Source organism: Podarcis melisellensis (genome assembly GCF_964234715.1).
Source record: "Podarcis melisellensis genome assembly, chromosome: 10".
In the NCBI taxonomy this organism is placed as follows: Eukaryota; Metazoa; Chordata; class Lepidosauria; order Squamata; family Lacertidae; genus Podarcis; species Podarcis melisellensis.
In genome coordinates this window covers 27,633,674-27,655,776 of record NC_138542.1, presented here as the reverse complement: position 1 = coordinate 27,655,776, position 22,103 = coordinate 27,633,674, and the positions used below count along the sequence as shown (strand labels likewise).

The following is a 22,103-nucleotide window of genomic DNA, read 5'->3' as shown; positions in this document are numbered from 1 at the left end:
CAAGACATAGATTATTCCCAGGTTGAGTCATGTTCTGAGAGCTCTGGGCCTAAGAAATTAAAAGTTGTGTTTAATGCATGCCATGCACTATCACCAGTGGGCTTCTAAACATTGAGTGGTTTTAGATGAGTAATAAGTTCCAATAAAAATTGGGTGCCTCCTGTGCTCTTCCATTACAGACCAATCTAAACTTGTCATTTATGCAGTGGTTCCTTGGTTCTCAAATGGCTTAGTTGTCAAACAAATCGGCTCCTGAACACTGCAAACCCAGAAGTGAGTGTTCCAGACTGAGAACGTTTTTTGGAAGCCAAACGTCCGATGCGTCTTCTGCGGCTTCTGCTTGAGTGCAGGAAGCTCTTGCAGCCAATTGGAAGTTGTGCCTTGGTTTTCAAACAGTTTCAGGAATCGAACAGACTCCCGGAATTGATTAAGTTTGAGAACCAAGGTACCACTGTAATGTTAAAAATGCGTTATTAAAATGTGATACCAGAGGGCACTGTAGAGCAGCGAGCCTTTGAGAATGGGAAACTGCATTGAGAGTTACACAATGTTATATTTAATAACGTTTTTACAGATCAATGTAGATCCAGTCCAAGTGAAGTAAATCCCAACATTATCATGTTCCCCCCCCCAAGCCTTCCCAAATTAGTCTACTTCGCCGCTACAATTTTAACTCTTACTGGCTTTCTTGCTTTCATGCTGTTTTATTATTGGTTTTATGCTTTGTAGTTTGTTACTGGTGTGTGCTTGGCACTACATGGGATTTTTTTTAGAAACATCAAAGTTAAAATCAGGTGAAGTCAATTCAAAGCCATGTTCTGGTCCACCATCTGGATTCAAAATGGTGCCTGGCATACAAACATCAACAAAGACTGCCACTCCATCTCTGGAACCAAAAATAGTGTACAGTGGTACCTTGGTTTAAGAACTTAATTCGTTCTGGAGGTCTCTTCTTAACCTGAAACTGTTCTTAACCTGAGGTACCATTTTAGCTAATGGGGCCTCCCTCTGCCGCCACACTGCTGGTGCGTGTTTTCTGTTCTCATCCTGAGGTAAAGTTCTTAACCCGAGGTACTATTTCTGGGTTAGTGGAGTCTGTATCCTGACGTGTCTGTACCCTGAAGCATCTGTAACCTGAGGTACCACTGTAGTAGACTTCTCTACACTTCTTGGGTATACTTGGAATGTAGAGGATCTAAGTGTAAAATAAAATGAAAAATATTTTATATTGTGGGGCTAAGTGAGTGGTCAAGAAAAGGAGAAATACTTTTAAGTTGTTGTATCAAAACCAGGAAGGTGAGAGTGACCTCATCTGAAGGTCAATTCCACACCATACATTTAAAATACAAGAATCCCAAGAACAGTAGTTTCTCCCTCACAGAACTACAATTAGCAGACTAGTTTCCAGGATTCTTTGGGGAGAGCCATGTGCTTTAAATGTGTGTTGAATGTGCTCTCTGTGTGTGGTGTGGATCTGGCTGAAGCGTCATGGCTGTGTGAAAGGAGGTTTTGCCACCACCAACTTGATTTCCTGCTTAACATTCCCTGGCAGGTTACGTCTTTATATAGTCAGTCGACCTATATTCCAACATACCCCTAAAATGTGATGTATGTGTGCTGTTGCTAAAGTAAACTACCCTTCAAGATATTCTCTTGCTCTCTGATTTAAAAGGAATATTCTTTTCATGGTTGCTGGTACTTGCTGGATTTGTGTGTGTGTGTGTGTGTTATGGTGATCCCGCTCCTGTTTATCTTCTAAGCTACCCAGGGAAATTCTGTTATAGGGCAGCATGTAAATTGCATAAACAAACGGAATAATGACAGAATAAATCAATAGTGAGCCGGTGCAGCCAGGATTAGAGACAAGCGCAGAAGGATGTTCGGTGCTTGCAGCCTCATAACCAGCCTTGTTGGTTTTTACTTCCAGCCATCTCTCTCATGTGCTACTCACCTGGAGGACAGCCATGAACATAAAGACGAGTGGGGCTGTACCACAAGCCTTGCCCCTGTTCCCTACCCTCGCATCAATTGCTGGCCTTGGGTCCTTGCATTTACACTGAGATTTGCAAGCGGACTTAATGTGAGGGGAGCCCTTTATTTTCATTTTTAGCCAGATACGAGGTTGGCGCTGTGGGTTAAACCACAGAGTCTAGGACTTGCCAATCAGAAGGTCGGTGGTTCAAATCCCTGCGACGGGGTGAGCTCCTGTTGCTCGGTCCCTGCTGCTGCCAACCTAGCAGTTTGAAAGCAAGTCAAGTGCAAGTAGATAAATAGGTACCACTCCAGCGGGAAGGTAAACAGTGTTTCTGTGTGCTGCTTTGGTTCGTCAGAAGCGGCTTAGTCATGCTGGCTACATGACCTGGAAGCTGTACACCGGCTCCCTCGGCCAGTAAAGAGAGATGAGCGCCGCAACCCCAGAGTTGGCCACGACTGGACCTAATGGTCAGGGGTCCCCTTTACCTTTACCTAATAAAACTCTGCCAGTCAGTTACAAAATAATCTTTGTGCTTTAAACCCAGTTGCAATTTTGTTTCATTATTTAATTTTCCCACAGGTGCTCTTTGCCACACTTTGTGGTACCCAATTTGTCAGAGACACAACCACTAAGTTCAGTGGCAGACTTTGGCATCTCAAATTTCAGCGGCATGCCATGTGTCACGATCCGGGGCATGATTGGCAAGGGGCCTGGGCAGGAACGCCGGGGCCAGGGTACAGGCAGTGGCACTGGGAGCAGAGGCAGTCCAAGTAGCCGATGCAAGATCCAACATGGGAAAGGGGTGGTGTAGAAGAGGCAATCCAACTGCCAGGTTCACAGTTGGGAAGCAGCAACAAGTCCAACCAGGGTCAGAGACGAGAGGAGATCCAGAAACGTACCAGAGTCAAGGCAGTTGAAAAGTCCAGCTGGGTGAGGTCATGATGCATGATCACAGGAATGGGCTGCAGCTCAGCAGAAGACCTCATTGCTGTGGCAAAGTCCAAGGGGGAAATGCTAGCCTTTTGTAGTCCTCCTGGGCTTGCTCCCAGCCATAGTGCATCTCGTGCTTGCTGGCCTGCTTCTCATTCATTTAAGGTCAGCACAGCCAGGGCCTCCTGACTCTCGCAAACCCTCACAGTGCTCATTACACCATGCAGTGCCAACATTTGGCACCACCCACTTCTCACTCTCCATTTGAAACAATAGTTTTCTCATCCCCAAGTCTCCACGCCCAGTGCAGCCAAACCGGTTGTGCTTCCCTAATTCCGCTTCTGCTAAGTTCTTCTGGTCGCTTATTAGTTTGACCTTGGTTGCTAGTAGCAGAGAACATGATAGAAGTCTGAGCTGAAAGTTAATATTCTCTCCCACGAAAAGATTGAGAAGCACCAGCTCTGGACATTGAGATACATTTTGTCTAGTAGTTGCTTTTATTTCGACAAATACTTCCTCCCGGAACTGAGCCACTTTCCCACATGTCCACCACATGTGTCGATAAAAGCTTTTAGCATCCTGTCCAAGAGTTTTATCAATAGGGGACACTAACAGAACTTTTTAAAAGCCAGAACTTACCAAAACTCAATTCTGGCACCTCTCAGGTGGGCGTCATTGACATTCTAAGAGAATGAGGGAAGTGTTCATGGTGAGTTCTGGCACCTTTTTTTCTAGAAAAATAGCACTGGGTACTAATATGGGCTAACCGTATTCATAAGATGACATTTTTGCAGTATATTGAACGCTACCTCTCTCATTGAAGCAGAGGCCAATTGTTGTGTTATGTAACTGTGGCTTTTTCACCAATATACCGGTATGCTTTTTGAATTATGGTGCTGGAGGAGACTCTTGAGAGTCCCATGGACTGCAAGAAGATCAAACCTCTCCATACTGAAGGAAATCAGCCCTGAGTGCTCACTGGAAGGACAGATTGTGAAGCTGAGGCTCCAGTACTTTGGCCACCTCATGAGAAGAGAAGACTCCCTGGAGAAGACCCTGATGTTGGGAAAGATGGAGGGCACAAGGAGAAGGGGGCGACAGAGGAGGAGATGGCTGGATAGTGTTTTCGAGGTTACCAGCATGAGTTTGACCAAACTGCGGGAGGCAGTGGAGGACAGAGGTGCCTGGCGTTCTCTGGTCCATGGGATCACGAAGAGTCGGACATGACTAAACGACTAAACAACAACAACCGGTATGCTATGGTAAATTTCATACCGACTCTGATTTATTTCAGTGACATGTGCAGAATATAAGCTTCTGGTTGATTGCAACACACTAAGAAATCACTTTTCACGAAACAGGGACGAGATAAAACAAAATAATAGAATATTTTACAATACTTGGCCATGTTTCAATTTTCATAAAATGTCACATAAATAAGAAAATACATTTAAAATAGTTGGCCCTTTATGGTAAGTATGGAAAGTATACTTTATGGTAAGTATGGAAACACAGAATCAAAGATTATTGGAAGTGATTTGCAATTATTGGAAGTGATTTGCAATTACAGGAACTATTCTAGATGACAGAGAAGATAAAGAGTCCTTGAGTTCTGAGCTGCACTATCTGGCAAAGTGGATGTGATCAAGCAGTAATGACAGTCACTGGCATCTTTTATCGTCTAGAACAGCTTTATTTCTTACCGCTTTTGAAGTGGTGAAGTTTGGCTCCTAGTCTCCAAGGAGCATTAGTACTGAACAAAATTTATTTAACATATTGTTGTCACTCTGCGGATCCAGGTTAGGATACTCTCTATTATCCCAAATTAAATTAAAAAGAAGAATCAATCAATCAATCAATCAATCAAAGGGCCACTTTGTGCATGCATGTACACACACACTATTTATTTCACAACATTTATATACTACTTGAATATACCACTAAGCAATTTATAAAAATGCCCAAAGCGCTTGGCAACCCTATGCCAAAACACTTGACACAGGAAACAACATGCATCCTTATATATAAGGTCATCATGTATGTCGAATCACCCTCAGCCTTCATTGTTCCAGTACGTGTCTTTTTGCACACGTCGCTTGGCTGGAGAACTGCGTGGCAAAATTCAGAGATGTGCATTTCGAAGGATAGCTGTGTTTTGATGCACATACTGCTTTAATTAGGTAGGTCTGTCTTTGAATAAAAACTCCGTCTAATTTCTCCCCCCTCCCTACATGTGCAGAAAGGGGTTGATCTCTGTTCCATGGTCCTGATAAAAATTGCTCCTGCTACCCAAGTCTTAATTCACTTGGAAACCAGTCATTGGCACCAATTCTCCTTTCCATGCTAGATGGTGTCAATGACAACTTCGTCTGGAAGAAAACTGCAGCTTTGGGGAGAGTGTTCACCAGGATGGCAGCTCAAGAGTGGAAGGATTAAGTCTTCACATGTGCAATGGACCCAATAGTTATTAGTCCGCCTACCTACAATGGCTAAACACACACAGCACCAAACTATGTGTTTCATTTAACATACAGTTTGGTCCATTCCAGTCTTAACATGGATTGAGGAAGATGTTAGACTTAGTAGCCCACTCCTGTACTTGTCTTCACAAAAAGCCCATTGAGTTCAGTGGGACTTGTTTGCAGGAAAGTGGTTATAGGATTGCAACCTGAATTAGGTACCAAACAGACAAGTGAGTCACAATGGTTGTTCCTTCTTCTTCTTCTTCTTTTTTTGGATTTGATATCTCGCTTTATCACTACCCAAAGGAGTCTCAAAGCGGCTAACATTCTCCTTTCCCTCCCTCCCCCACAACAAACACTTTGTGAGGTGTGGGGCTGAGAGACTTCAGAGAAGTATGACTAGCCCAAGGTCACCCAGCAGCTGCATTTGGAGGAGCGGAGACGCGAACCCGGTTCCCCAGATTATGAGTCCACCGCTCTTAACCACTACACCACACTGGCTTTTCTAAGTAAATGCTCAGCTGAACTGCCTCTCTTGTGTGGTAATTGCACAGATGAGTTTTTCCACAATGTGTACCTAGTTGGTGCAGTTTGACAAAGCTTTCAGCATATGTCAACATTCAACAAAATCTTAGTGTGCGCGAACATGAATGTCATGCGCCCCAACTGCCCTAATGCAATAGGCAATGTGGCTCAAATGAATAGGTTTTGCTAAGGTGTTTCAGAAATGGCTCCACCAAAACATTTTTTAATAAATTACATTTCTTGTATGATTTACAAAGGCTACATATTCATAAATATGCACATCGCAGCCAAGCGCAAAGGATGAATAAAGCCCCACCTCCATCAGTCATCATGAATTGCAGCCCATATCTCTATCTCTGCATTTTATCCTGGCTGAGATAAATGAGACAATTATGGATGCACCTGAGATTAAGTCCCATTGAGCTTAATGGGGCTTATGCCTGAGAAGATTGTATGATAGATCTAATTCAACATAGCTAGGCTTCCACTGATTTACGCAGACCAAAATCTGTGATGGACTGTGGTTTAAACAGATCCCCTTTAAAATAATTAATGCATATAGGTTTGTTGATTCAAGTTATTACACGGTGTGCAGTCATAAATGAGAACTGTTGCAATAACTTAAGAATTCCTTTTTGATTAAGAGGAATTTATGCATGGACTGAATATGGATTAGTGATTTCTGAAATTATGCCCTAAGGATCCACCTTCATATTGATTCCACCCACCCCCACTCCAACAACCACAAACTCATCAAGTTAATGGATGTTACTAGCATGCCTAGTTCCAACAACAAAGATAACTCTTTCATGAATAATTCCAGACAGTGACTCCAGGTGATTGATTGCAGGGGTTATGAATTGGAGAGATAAATGACTTCTTCAGTATGCAAATACAATACAAGGCAATAAACACACACTGGTGCATATCAGTGCAAAACAATAATTGCAATTAACTCCAGTGTCACAGACAATCTACCTGATATACATTTCTGCGGAAATGCCATAGTCTACTGTCAGGTATGCTGCTGAATTTAACCCTGCCATACAGCCCTAACACAAAGAGCCCCAGTCCAGCTGGGCTTGAGCACAAGAAAGTTGTGGTGAGTGATGTACGGCCCAAGGAGAGAGTTGATGGAGATGCAGATTGCCATGTAAGATGGATGGGACACACGCGGCAGCCTGAATGGGGATTGCATATAATACTTCCCGCTCTTGTTGGTGGCATGCTCATTACTATGTAGATTCAAATCCAAATTTGCATCTGCACCTTTCCCCCCAGAGCAGTTCTCACTCTAACAAGGGAAAGGGCTGGATCTGATTGACAAGAGTCGTGGGCCCATTTGTCAAATAAAATGTACAAATCCTCAGATCAGGGGCCTGGAATTATCAGGCATTCTTGCTAAGCCAAAAGGTTGACTATGGTCATTTCCAGGTGATTTGTTCGGGGATGAATGACCCTGATTTGTTTGATATAAAGTCTGTGGAGAGATTAAATGACAACAAAGCTTTATTGAGAATAGACAGAATCTTTTTGTTTTGCTTTTCAGATGTGCTGCTGCCCCAGTAATGGGTAGTTGCTACTAGCAATCAAGGCAGCCCTTTCCTGTGTATCACAAAATCAAAGTTACAGCGGTACCTTGGTTCTCAAACTTAATCTGTTCTGGAAGTCTGTTCCAAAACCAAAGCGTTCCAAAACCAAGGTGCGCTTTCCCATTGAAAGTCATGCAAAATGGATTAATCCTTTCCAGACTTTTAAAAACAATCCCTAAAACAGCAATTTAACATGAATTTTACTATCTAACGAGACCACTGATCCATAAAATGAAAGCCATAGTCAATGTACTGTACTATAAAATAAATAAGACAGTATTGTAGATGATAAAAATAAAAATTAATTTTTTTTCTTACCTGCACTGATGATAGTCATTGTTTGGATGGGGGGCTTTTATCCACTTCCACAGTCACACAATCAATCAATCAGTAGCTGAACTGGGTTCCACACAGTCACAAAAACAAATTAATCGAAAAAGCCTCAAAAACAAAACCACAAAATAAATAGCAAAAACAAAAGCGCCAAACTTAATCCGTTCCAGAAGTCCATTTGACTTACAAAATGTTCAAAAACCAAGGCACAGCTTCTGATTGGTGCAGGTGCTCCAGAAACAATAGCCGACAGCCGCATCAGATGTTTGGCTTCTGAAAAACGTTTGAAAACTGAACACCTACCTCTGGGTTTTCGGAGTTTGAGAACAAAAGCGTTGAGAACCAAGTTGTTTGAGAACCAAGGTACCACTGTAGTTCTTTAGCCTTTGGACATGCACAAGCCCCTTTGAAAAATCTGGGAAATCCTGCAGGGAGTGTGGACATTTATTTAAGCCCACCCTTTTCAGCCCACCCTCTGCTAGTCTAGACTGGACTGGGACATTGGCCAGGCTGGCTGGGAAGGATGGGAATTAAGAACTTACACCAACAAACCCACTGAACTCCAATGATATCTGGAAGGCTGCAGAGTCCCCCAGTGCCGGCTCTCAGCTTCCGAAAGAGCCTCTGTAAAATTTTAGGCCAGAACGGCATTGGGAAAAAAGAAAAAAGATCATCTGCATTGGTTGGGTTGAAGAGTGCCAATTTACTCCTTAGAGCAATTCCAGTGTGTTTTAAGCAGTAGCTGTTTTGTCATAGACGACACTGAAATCAAACAATTACAGGGAGACAAGTCAGGTTCCAACGAGATCTCAAGAGGGGTAAAAATTAAAAGGACAAGTGGGAAGAAATGGAGGTTGAATGTCGGCAGCAGAGAAGCTATTCAGATGCCAAGAAACCTCCTCATGAAGCAGAGCCAAGTGAGGAGGCTGTCTGCAGGAATCTGATAAGTGACCTTTCATTTGCTGCCCCCTTCTCTGTTCAGAGGAACAGAACAGGCCCCCTGAGTCTGTGTGTGTTTAGAAGCTTTCTGAAAAGGGATGTCTTTCCTATATGGTTCTCCAGCACAAAGCTAGCAACGGAGGAGGGTTATCTTGGAATATGAACAGAACAGGTTGTTGTTCTGTGGATCCCAGGGATTTCCCCATAAAAAGGAGAAGTGGTATCTCCTACTGCATCAGCCTAGCAGTATGCAAGCTGTGAAGTCCTTTGTAGTCCTCACTGGGAAAAACGGGTATGATAGGAAGTTTTCAATTGTATCTGTTATGCTTTTCTTTTAAAAAGTTACGTAACACATTTGCACAGCCAGTGTGTTGTCATGGTTAGTGTGTCTTGGCAGGCAGGATCTCTAAAAATTACCATTGATCCATAGCTGTCAACTTTTCCCCTTTTTTAAGGGAAAATCCTATTCGAAATAAGGGAATTTCCCTTAAAAAATGGGAAACGTTGACAGCTATGCATTGATCCCACCCACCCACTAAAACCAGGAGAAAGTGAAAAGAGGAAGAAAGAAGGATCCTGCCAACTGAGAGGGTTTTCCAGAGGGCCCCATGGCAAGAAGCCCCTTATACCTGGAGATGATCTTAAGGATGAGACCCGAACCACACAGCCCATTAATAGGTCATTCTATGTGTTTTTCCATGGAACTGCAAAATCAACTCATGAATGGGCAACTGTGAAACACAGAGGCCGGGCAGAGATTTATAAGCACATTTTCTCTAACTTCCAGTTTGGACATTGAGGTTGTTGTTTTTTAATGGTGGATCAAAGTCCCTATGTAAGGCTTATAAGGATGCTATTCTGAATCTAAAGCAGGTGCAATGATACAGAAAGAAATGTGTCTATGCTGTGTTGCTAACTGTCCGATGAAATGCGTGACCCAAATTGATTTATGGGGCCTTCATGTCTTCCTCTGCGGTCCTTCCCATTAGTGCCTCACTGGATGTGCTTGACATCCATACAATATGCATATGGGGCCATTTCTGTTCCAAAAATATATCTCTCTCTCTCTCTCTCTCTCTCTCTCTCTCTCTCTCTCTCTCTCTCTCTCTCTCTGTGTGTGTGAAGTTGGATCCATATGAATTGTCTTACCAGAATAGTCCTTTGTCCATATAAGGCCTGCTCAACTTATTCCCCAACATGCTGAATATAGCAGATTGCAGGAGCCTATGTGAATCTTATAGGGTTGTAGACAATGAAGTTGTCTTCTTCCTGCAAGGACTTCTGCTTGCACAATACAATTTCTCCATCCTCAACTTCTCCCCTGTGTGTTTCTCCATGTCTCAGGGTGGTGTCAGGTGAATGGGAAGACTATGGATCCTTTAGATCACTGTTTACTGTTGATCCACTCCTAGCATGCTCCTTGACAGCAGTGGTAGGGAGGGCACACCAAGATCAGATCTTCCCTGCTCATACCTTTCACTCTGCCCTTGGAAGGGAAGATCTAAGACATTCTATGGTCACCTGGAATAGCCCCAATATCTTCTTGGTGGCTGCTGTAGGTAATTTCTGGAAGTCTTCTTCAATATAATGAAGTTTCTGTTTGTTTGCTTTTGCAGACCCCAATAAAATCCCAGGATTATTAGACTCTCTGATTACTGCTAGACTTTTAGGTAATTCATGGTGGCTTTGGAAGAATTAGTGTGATGTAAGGTCAAAGAATTTATTCTAGTGGTGAGCCTGCTGCTTAATAACCATTGCTTAGGGTCATGTAATTGTGGAGGCAGCCAGGCTCAAAGAGCTCTTTCATTTTTCTTTGCACTTTAATTAAATTAATGATTTTCCCTCATACACTAAGCAAAGGAAGTGGAACACACACACACCACACACAAACAAACAAGGTTTTGATATTTTCGTGCTCAGCACAGAAGGATGAGTGCTGGCAAACCCAATCAGCCATTTGTGTGCCTCTCGTCCAAATGCACTCCAAAATAAAATTTAGCTGAAAAACTAAACAAAGCTAATCATCTATGCAGCAAAATCAAAGTCTTTGCATTTTAATAAGCTTCCAAGCAGTGGGCTCCCTGTAAAATGTAAATTCTATTTTTCTACAGCTTGAACAAGTTTCCACTTACCAAACACTAATGAGAGCTACAATTTCCAAGGGATACAAATTCAGTGGTGATTAAAAGTTTCTGCAGATAAAATATTAAATATTCTGTAGGCAAAGGGGGGGGGGTGTTGGTATTACTGTGATCCTGATGTCTGTGTTTTTTAAAACCCTTCCAAGAACCAATAAAATCTGTGGAATTTCCAACACCCTGATGCCCACACATAGGTGCCAAGCGAAGAAGTGTTAAAGTGGAGCACCAATGCATCATTTTCAGCAAGGGCATCATGGCAGAAATACAAGCTCGTGTAGTGCTGTGGGGTTTCAGAGTACAGATGAAAAGTAAAAGACACATACTTCGGCAAGGATAGGCTCCAGCCATATGCTGATCAGTTGCTGAGTGTTTATTAAACTTAGCTCTCAAAAGATGGGTAATAAATGCATAGTTCAATTATGCATGCTAATTTTAGCAGGCAGCCAATTTGAAAAGCAGGCAGATCAAAACAAAATGCGCAAGCATCGGGAGACAGCTGAGAAACAAGGATTGTTACAGCAGGATTTGGGTCTACATCTGAGGCAGTTTAAGTGCTTGGGGAAAAGGCAACTGACCAACCGGATCAACCTAATGAGAGGCAGTGTTGTGTAGCGGTTAGTGTGCTGGAATCCAGCATTGCCTGAGCTCTGCGAGTGCAGCTTTCTCCCGATTGAAGTGCAGAGTGTTTGAGGACCGGGACATTCGCAGGGAAACCAAAATGCTTGTTTACAAAGCTATTGTACTACCAACCTTACTGTATGCTTGTGAAACATGGACCACTTATAAACACCATCTCCAGCTCCTCAAAAGATTCCATCAACGGTGTCTCCGAAAATTTTTACACATCACTTGGAAGACAGTCAAACTAATGCCAGTGTACTGGAAGAAGCAAAGATCACCAGTGTCGAAGTGATGATTCTTCATCATCAACTTCGTTGGACTGACATGTTGTGCGGATGCCTCATTATCGTCTTCCAAAGCAACTACTCTATTCCAAACTTAAAAATGGAAAGTGTTATGCTGGTGGTCAACAAAAGAGTTTTAAAGACTGTCTCAAGGCAATTTTGTAGTATAAATAAAAAAAAAAGTAGTATAAATACCAACAATTGGGAAACACTGGCCTACGAGCACTCCAACTGGAGAACAGCTTTTACCAAAGGGTTTGAAGACACTTGAACTCAGGATGCAAGGGAGAAATGTGCTAAGAGGAAGGCACGCTTGGCAAATCCACACCGTGATCAACTCCTGCCCGGAAACCAATGTCCCCACTGTGGAAGGACGTGTGGATCCAGAATTGGCCTCCACAGTCACTTAGGGACTCATTGTTAAAACCGTGTTTATGGAAGACAATCTTACTTGGCTACGAGTGATCGCCAAAAAAGAAGAAGTGTGTTGGAATAGGACCCAGGTTCAAATTCCCATTTGGCCAGGAAGCTCACTAGGTGATCTTGAGTCAGTCACTGTTTCTCAGTCTAACCTACTTCAAAGGGTTGTTGTGAGGGATTAAATGTGGAGGGGGAGAGCCAAGTAGAACTCCCTTGAGCTCCTTGGAGGAAAAAAGCATTAAATAAAATAACTAGGAATTTATTTATTATCTAACAAGGCAAAAGAGAAAATAAACACAATTACACCTTGATTTTGTTTCTCAGTTTTCTTTTTTATTAGCGGACACAGTGTTAATTCCTCAGAGTAACAAAACAACACAGAATTTGCTATTCTATTTCATGCATTCAGTCCTCGTACCACAACCAGCCAACCAAGTCTATTCCCTTGGTGGCATTGCCCAAGTTGCCTGCTGGTAGACCCGAATGCAGGGGGCAGCCAGATATCAGGCTTGATGGATCTATTTTGTTTTCTGCTTGGACTTTGAGATCCACCAACCAGAGCTGGATGCAAAATGATGGCACCAGGGGATGAGGGTTGGGCTTCTGTATACTTAATATTAAGCACCTGTTCAGCCCAAGGATTTGCGTTCAGGACTAGAATAGCTTCCACAGTCCTTTCACACATCAGTCAATCCCTGGTTCCCCACTTCCCCAAGCTTTTTATGTTTCAGCAACCTGATTTTAGGAGGTGAGAAGTCTTTTTGAGAATGATGAACTCTTGCCGATCTACTGCAAATCACCCTGAGATCTACCAGCAGATGCTGAGTTACTTTCTGCCCATGCTTGCCCCAGTGCATGTTTACATCAGAGTTCATCAGCACTGCAAATGCTGCACCCTGCTAGCTTTAAGCGCATTCCCAATATTGGTTCTTTGGCATCGCTTTGGTTTCGGCAAAGATCCTGACTTGTCCCACCAACACTGCATTTTAACCTTTTTGCTCCTAAAGGAGAAAGGCAGGATTTTTAATCGAGTGGCAATTCATCTCTAATTATGGAAAAGGTAATTAGGTATTATCACCTAACTGCAATTACTTGTGGAGAAAGTCACATGTCCCTAAGCAGTGACCCATGCTACATTATCAGTCTGATGTTATGAATCGGCGTTTGTCTCTGGAAGCTAGCCAGCAAAATTAAAAGGGAATCAACATGCTTCTTTGAAGTCCAGCTGTTGAAGTCAGTGGCTCTATGCATCAGTAAATAAAAGCTGGGCTTTCATTGCCGTTGCTTATGAGGAACCCTTTCAGAAATACATTGACCATTGACATCAGCCCTGTGTTGCTGACAACACTCATCAAGTAAGGTTCCAAATTGTGGGTAGACCATGTATAATACACTACCCTCCAGATGTCGTGGACTCCAATTCCCATCACCCGTAGTCAACATGTCAGTGGCAAGAGAGGAATAGAATTGTAGTTCATATTATCTAGAGTGCACCGCATTGGCTAACCACATTGGACGGTCTGTAGGATGTAGCAGATTCTCAACGGTTTCCCACACCAGTCTGCAAACAGAGGGATTCCTTTGCTGCCCTACAGAGTCTACTATCATCCAAGTCTTAGAAGGGGCGGAGGAGGATGTTCTGGAGTGAAACTTACCATGTTCAGCTAGTGGACAACACATTCTTTGGCCAAGTTCTATAAACCAAAGTGCCCTTTCAAAATAGTTGCAAAGGACAGCTTCAGCTCTCTTCCCCATGCTGGAGTCAGAAGGACCATTTAAAGTTTCAAGGCACCACCAAAGCAGCATTTTAAACCTGCAGGTTGTCATCTAGTACACTATTGCACTTTTGAAAGAAGCGATCTATAAAGGAATGTTTGATATAATACAATAGGCACAAGTCATTATAATACAAGTAGAAAACAAAGCCATAGAAAAAAAGCATGTTGAGCACCGTTAGGGTATAGGTTGTATCTCTTGTTCTTTAGACTACGTAAACTGTCACTTTACAAAAAAATTAACAATGAAATCTGACCACAATTGCTTGTTTCGCTCTTTCCAAAAGAGATGTGATTAGGTTAAAGAGTTATTCTTAGGTACGGGAGGCTCTCTTATCGGTTGCAGGGGGCTTGGCTGTTCATTTAAATGTGCGCTAAGGTTTTCTGATGTCAGAAGGGAAGAATTAAAGACGATTTCACTCAAGTCTGACTTGATGGATATAAAATGTGGATCTTCGCAGCTTAAGGGCTCCTCTGCTAAAACCTGGGTGTTCTCTCGCGTCATCGCCACATCGGACGGCGATTTCCTTTTCATGCGTGTGTACGATTTGTCAAGATTTTCCATGCCTTGGTCGGTTTTCTGAAATCGGCCAAAGAACCAGATGAAGAAGCCAAACAGTGCGAAAGCCAGTAGACATGGAATGAAGGCCAGACATTTGACATCTAGGCTCGCACCAATGTACCGGCTATGCAGAAACATGTCACCTTCGGCGTAGGTCCTGTTGGTCAAAGGGTTAGTGTTGTTTGACCTCCATTCCCAAGACAGTTTGGTTCTGTTGAGGTCCTTCAAGCTTTCTGAGTCTTCTACTGTGTAAATCTTCTGCCCAGGACCAATATATTGACCATATTCATGGGGCTTGTAAAATATCTGATTCTTCCACATGTTCAGATCCAAGATCAAAACAAGGAATATGATTCCATAGTTAAACCACTTGCCTGTAACAGAAAGAAAAATAAGGAAAGCATATGATGAGTCCATCTTTACCTGGACAGCAAAAGGTACAGGCAAAGTCACTCAGAAGAATATGAAGAGAGCATTTTCAGTTAATTTGTACAATGAGGTTTGAATTAAACACGCAGTAGAGTCAGATTGGTGACTGAAAATGTTTTACTGTTTCAGAATAATGCCTTGCTTTATAATAAATCATTTGGGAACAGAAACCCAAAAGTACAACAAATTGAATTCATCTGTAGGTAACCTGTGGGTTTAAAATACTAGGAGATGCAGTGTAGATCAATAAACCTAAAGAGCAGCTGTTTCGGGACACAAAAATCCTTCCAGAAAAATAAAGGCCACATCTAAAGGACCATCTTGCAGGTTAGTAAAGTGTCATTAGGAGTGATCACTCATTTGTTCAGAATTAGTGCTGCTGCTACAGTGGTGAATGCTAGATTCTATGCAACTCACTTCAAGGAGGGCAGAAGGCAAAGGCCTCAGGCATTTATGCAGCAGAAAATTCCAGTAGTCAAGCATTCAAGGCTAGAGATTTGTAGCAACTGGTCTATGTCATGCTTGCCTAACACTACTGTTGTATCTGATGCTTCCTTCCTATTAGGTAACAACAACAACAACAACAACAACTCTTTCCTGCCCTTAATGATCAGATCCTGGGAAGGCTACGGCAATTTAAAAATACAATATTAAAAATTGTTTACAAGATATTACGATCAAGAGAAGAGGATGGGTCTTGAAAATCTATTTTAAAAATCTAGATTAATGAAATTATGCAAGAGAAGGGGGGATGGGTCCTACAATATATATCAATGGGTTATTGCAAAGAGGTGCATCTTCAATATACAGCAGAAACGCTATAATAAAGGTGCCAAGCACACCTGTTTGTGGAAGGAGTGCCATAATTTAAGAGCTGCCACAGAAATGCTTTCTCCTGGGCCACCACCCTCAAGTTCTGAGCATGGTGGAACTACCAAGAAGGACTGTGGGGAAAGATTCCTCGCCACCAGTGCCACATGGTAGGTGAGATAATCAGTGGCCGAGCTAGCCGCTCCAGCTCCTAGAGTGTCGCACATGCTGCGCACCCGGGGCGGGGTGATCTGCCAGGGGACGGGGTGATTGCGCCCGGGGGGTGTGATCCGGCACGGCGGTGTTCATGCTGGGAGAGTGATCTGGTGTGCCGATGATTGTGCTGGGGGTGCCATCCAGCATGGCGGTGGTTGCACTGGGGGGCATAATCCGGCATGGCAGCATTTGTGCTGGGGGGTGCGATCTGGCGCAGCAGTGATCATGCCAGGAGGTGCCATCCAGCGTGGCCATGCTCGCACCAGGGGTGCCATCTGGTGTGGCAGCAATTGTGTCTGGGGAGATTTTGTCACCCCCCTCAGGGATGACACCCAGGGCAGTCCGCCCCCACCGCCCCCCTTCCTACGCCCTTGGTGATAATGTGGCTTCACCACGTTTGGTCAGGTTCAGACTGAGATTTGCCCCACCAGCACTAGTCACTGACACTCCCATTACATTGCATATAGGTCATTAGACTACTGATGTGACCTACATGCTGCGTAGCAACCATGAAAGGGAAGAAGGAACAATTGTGTCCATGGCTCTGCTCATCTCATCATTCCACCAGGTGAGGAGAGCCCTGACAGGAACATGTGACATATCTTTAAGGTGCAGGGGAAAAGGTTTGAGAAGAAATTTTAAGAACCCTGTATTTGTCTTCTCTGAACTTACAAATTGGACAGTAATGTCAAAGCTTAGTGTTACAGTTTCCTGATCAAATCTGCTCTGACTGCTCTTGCCCGCCTTAAAGTTATTGTGTTCTTCAGCAGGGCAGCCTTCGCAGATGAAGCTAAGAGCTTCTTTGTTGCTTACTATGTCACCACAAAAACTCCCTCTTTACTCCCCAAAGGTGGCAACCACACAATCACAGTGCCTGATCTCCAGCTACGAAGGAAACAAAATCATCATAAATGTGTTCAATTAGCTGCCCCTCAGGTGCTCCAAACTGCTGTATCTATGTGAACTGCTGTCTGGATGCTCCCTGGTCAGATATCCTGGGAATTGCCGGAACATGTGAACACACAAATTGCTCTGCCTTTATCCCTCTGTCCTACAACGAGCCATCCATCTCTCCTAATAATAGCCGGCTTCCATGGATCTATCGCGTCTATCTTATGAGGGTTCTCTCCTCCCACCTGGTCAGCATAAACCCTGTGTGGCTGCATTTCAGGAGGATTTTTTTCCGGGTGTCAAAGCCATTCAGGCCTTCTGTTTCCCATTCCGGGAATGGAGCAAAAAGAGCAAATTAAGGATCAGCTCTTTGTCTGTGTGGGTTTCCAGTAGCTAACGTTTCAAAATGCTGCTGTTTGTTGAGCTCTCTCATCTCAGTTACAGCCATCGCAAGGAGCATCAAATGCTTCTGTCTGTATCTCCAGAAAGCACTTTGCTGCTATTGAGTGCCTTGCGAGCATGTTTGCAGACACACATACTGTACACAGATGAACAAAACAGGAATCCCTCAGAGACTTTCTGGAACAACTGCTCTGCTTGGATTGCTTCGCTTTGACCTCTGACCTTTCTATTTTTGCCCACAGGGTCCCCGAGGCATCTCTGTGTCTGGAGTGCCTGCAGTCAGTCCAGACACGCATCCTCCGCCTTCGCTGTAACCACCAGCCTCCCTATTCTGATGACAACCAGCAGCGAGATTCTTTCAGAGTCTGGCGGAGACAACTTGGTTGCTTAAAACACTGGGTTTCCTTCGCTGACCTTTATTTCTAAATCTGTGGGCATTTTCTAGCATGGTACATATTGATCTCCAGCATATCTGTTTCAGCTGGAATGACTGTAAGTGTATTGTCAATCTTTATACCATAAGGGAAACTCAGAAGCTGTCTTATACCAGCTCAGATTACTCATCCACCGAGCCCCCTCTTTTCTCTTTCAGGGGGAGCTAATGTAGAAACTCTCCATCGTTCCTGATGATTGGCCGTGCTGGCTGGGGCTGCTGGAAACTGGAATCCAACAACTTCTGGAGGGTGTGGTTTTGACTATCTTGGACTTGGATCTGCAGCCCACAGTCTCAGGGAGCAATTACCTTCCCCATCGACTGCTACAAGATCCTTTCTTAACTGTACATGCCTGTCAGGCTTCAGGGAATTGACTTCCTTCCTCGTGGCAGTAGATAAGCAGAATAAAGGAAAAGGAGTCTTCTTACCAGTTAGAAATTTTAATAATCACAGCGAGAGAACAAAGGACTCATCTCCTAGGAATGGCAGTGCTTCCAATTAAGGATCCTGCCCCCTTACATCCCTATTAATCTACATCACTTCTATGTCTTGTGATCTGAGTATCTACCCTCTGTGCTTTGTGTGCTTTCTGTTCTGCCACTTTCTTAGCTCTTCTTGACCTTGGGGAGAGTGGAGCAATGCTTTCCAGAGACAGTGAATTTGTTAACCCTCTTCCCCCCACTGTTTCATCTCCTAGCTGTTCCCCATCCAGTATTTCCCAGCTTCTGCCTTCTGAACTATGTCCCTCTGCAAACTGCTTTTCCAAATCTATACCGTCCTCATGCTCCTGGAAAGATTCAGGATACGGATATGGATATGGGGGAGGGGGAGGTTCCCACCATTCCTTCTCAGTGCAGCCCTCCTCAGCACGGACTCTGACAATGCCAGGGTTTTAACCTGGGACTTTCTACATGCAATGTATTTTCCTGGACGGTTCATCCCACTTTGCCGCTTGAAGCAAAATGGAAAGTGCCACTCTGCCCTGTTGCTGCTGCCACCAGCAACAGCACTGCCATAACTGGTCCTGCCACTGCCACATGTACCACCCACTACCACATCTGCACTGGCAGAGAAGCGATTCTGGCACTGCTGCTGATTTAAGGCGAGCTCTTGGCTGAAATCATGCAAGATCTTGTGCACTCTGCAAGTTCTTGTATGGTTTTGGTGAGATCTTGGCTGAAATCATGGAGATGCTCATTAAAGAGACTGAAATAACATCCCCTTGCTCAATATTGCAAGTGTTTATATATTTGAATCTGAATTACCTGGACCTTTATAGATCCAAACTATGCATCCAGTGTGGCTGGATAATAAATAGACTTTTTTTAAATAAAGGAACTAGTCTAGCCCCTGAATCTATTTTAACAAGGAGAGTGAATAACCAAACTCACTTCTAAGTCCTACAAATCTCCCAGGGTACCATGGAAACTAGGCTATGCTGTGTATTTACATAAACTGCTGCCTAGGAAAGAAAGCACATGCGTTTGCAATGAGCCATCTGTCAAGGGAAATCCAGATGAGTTAAGCAGATGCAAAAACGCAAGATCTCTCTATGCACACAGAAAGAAGAAAGAATGGAAGCAAGACCGAAGAATATTTAACATGGACTAAAACACACATTTGGAACTCCTCGCTACAAAGGGATTTAAGGAGAAGTCATAACGTGGGGGTTGTTACTGGAGCATAAAATAATAATGGTGCACATTAGGGCTCAGATATCGGTATTGTTGATGTTTCCATCGTGCTGGTCTTGACAGAGACCTGATGAGCAATGTTGGAGAGTAATTGGCACTGACCTTCTCCAGTCTTGTGGCTCCCTCACTTCAGAGTTCAATTTGAGGATTAAGGGGACAATTAGTTAAAAGAGGTGTTCCATTCCGTGACACACTGGCTCCACCATGCACAATTAACATATGTCATGCTCAGGGATTTCAAGATATTTTTTCTTGTTTATAGACCACATGGTTGAGGTGATAGATTTTGTTCTGAACACATTGATTTGATGTCCATTAATGGAGCCGATCTAACAAGAATGACAACTTGAATAGAATGAAACGGTCTTCAGACACCGTCCCCAACCCCCCCCCCAGCACATTACAGGCAATTCACATTTATCTGGTCACACACTCACAGCCAATCAGGTATCACATTTATCAACCTGATTTTTACAGAATGCCTGGTAGCTGAAAATGCAAATTTGGCATTCCTTTCACAAACTAATTATACTCAGCCTGTGTGCTAAAGGTAAAACAAAAGCAAAATAACTCTCGTCCCATAAAACCAAAACCAAACCCATAAGAAATGGGTGAATCTCATATGGTCTGGAAGGATCGAAGGAAGCTGCTGAAACCGAGACAATTCTTAGAGATTCTGAAGTACAACAGGAAAGGGTGTCTAAAGGTAACATTTCAAGCAACAAAGGATGTTTGGTGGGGGGAGGGGAGTGTAAATACTAAAAATACACATTTCTAAATAATATTCAGAAAATGAAGTTGAGAGATGAATGTCCTTTGACATTGTGGATCTGGATTTGGGGCCAAATCATGTCTTTGAGTATCTGGTGTGATGGCCTAATATCATTGCCTCACACCAGGGTCAGGAGCCATTTCAAATTCAGAAGAAGAAGAGTTTGGATTTGATATCCCGCTTTATCACTACCCAAAGGAGTCTCAAAGCAGCTAACATTCTCCTTTCCCTCCCTCCCCCACAACAAACACTCTGTGAGGTGAGTGAGGCTGAGAGACTTCAGAGAAGTGTGACTAGCCCAAGGTCACCCAGCAGCTGCATGTGGAGGAGCGGGGAAGCGAACCTGGTTCACCAGATTATGAATCTACTGCTCTTAACCACTACACCACACTGGCTCTCAGTCAGGATTCCATAAAATCCAAAGTCTGGACCAAAGCAAACTCTAAAATGGCTTCTGAAATGTAACTGAAAATCTGAGCTTGCTGGGAATTCTGTATTTATCCTGGACAGGAATGTTCTAATGCAGGAGAAAGTCCATGTGATGCCCTTCAGATGTTGTAGGACTCCAACCACCATCCGTTCCAGCCACCATGGACAGGGATGATGGAAGCTGCAACTGAGCATCATCTGAAGGGGACCATGTTAGCTCCCTAGATCTATTAGAACTGCTTTCTTTGTGTTCTGCATGCTAATCTTATGCCAAGGATCTGAAAAATACATCACAAGCAACTTCTGGCTTTTCATAGACCTCTGCTGAATCACTGCTGGAGACCTTTAACCAGCCAGTTCCAGGCCACTTCATCTTCCAAGTGCCACCAATTATTTAGATGTCCTGCCAACTACAAGCACAGAACCATTTCCAATTCCTTCAGTGAGTTACTGCTGCACAATTGGAGGACACATTCCTGGCAGTGCCAGAATACTGGGTAACAGGCAGGGATGTCCTCCCAAATGCTTTTTTTCAAAGTTTTTTTAAAGAGAGAGAGAGAGAGGCCATTTCCATTTGGCTGTTCTTCTATGACAACAAAACACTTCAGAGAAGGCATGGTGTAAAAGCCTATTGGCTGGTCCATGTATGTCATGAACGTCTCCCTTGGAGAAAGGGAGGGGGGAATGGAAGAATCATGGGTAAATTTTGTTTCTGTCAGTTTGGTATATTCCCTTCCTGTTTTTATTTTAATCCGCTGAAAAAATACCCATTTCTTGTTGCCAGCTTCTGTGATCTATGCATAGCCTCAGCAGGTTTCATAGCTACGGCATTCATTTTGCACCAAATGGACTGAATAACAAACATAGCCACTTCATATACAGCGTGCATCATTTCCAAAGAACCTGTTTGATCAGTAATTCACATCACCTGAAATATTTTCAGGTGTTGCATATATTCATCTAGATTTGGACAGGGAAATCACAGCGTGTCTGCAAGCAACACAGAAAGCTTAGAAAGTTCCAAAGTTTGAGAACTGAGCTCAAAACCCAGCATTGATTTAACAACAGATGGGCCTAGCAAAGCCCACCCAAAGGGATTTTCTCATGCCGAGTTGATGTGCTTTATGATTCTCCTAAAAAATGGCACAGAGCTGAGATAAAGCAGGCTCTTGCAACTCAAACGATGTGACATGAATTCAAATAGACTGATTTGTCTAGGAAATCTAATAAATAGAACTTATTAATTCTGAGCTGGAAGAAAAAAACCCATTCTGCAATCCCTATTCATGTGCTCATTCTCCAATTAAATTATGCCCTTCACACAAAAAAATATCCCCATTAGTTTATAGAGGCTGGGAGAGGGAAGAGACATTGGCTAACCACAAACAGCCTACTTTTAAAGAGCACTAGAATGAAAACAAAGAACATCAAATTCCAACTGCCATATTAAGGTATCTCATTGTCAGT

The 22,103-nt window shown here is 43.3% G+C and overlaps 1 protein-coding gene across 3 annotated transcripts in view; it reads right to left on the bottom strand.

Moving 5' to 3' along the window:
* Nucleotides 1-7,525: 7,525 nt before the first annotated feature.
* The window catches only part of TMEM117 (transmembrane protein 117), a 198,424-nt gene continuing 183,846 nt past the window's right edge, over nucleotides 7,526-22,103 (bottom strand). For 2 of the 3 annotated variants that reach the window (XM_081928985.1, XM_081928986.1), the window contains exon 8: nucleotides 12,534-14,933. In XM_081928985.1, coding sequence (XP_081785111.1) covers nucleotides 14,293-14,933 — 641 coding nt within the window. In that variant the 3' untranslated portion in view covers nucleotides 12,534-14,292. Of the gene's footprint in view, nucleotides 8,091-12,533; nucleotides 14,934-22,103 lie in introns of those variants that run through there. The other variant, XM_081928987.1, reaches the window with a different exon arrangement.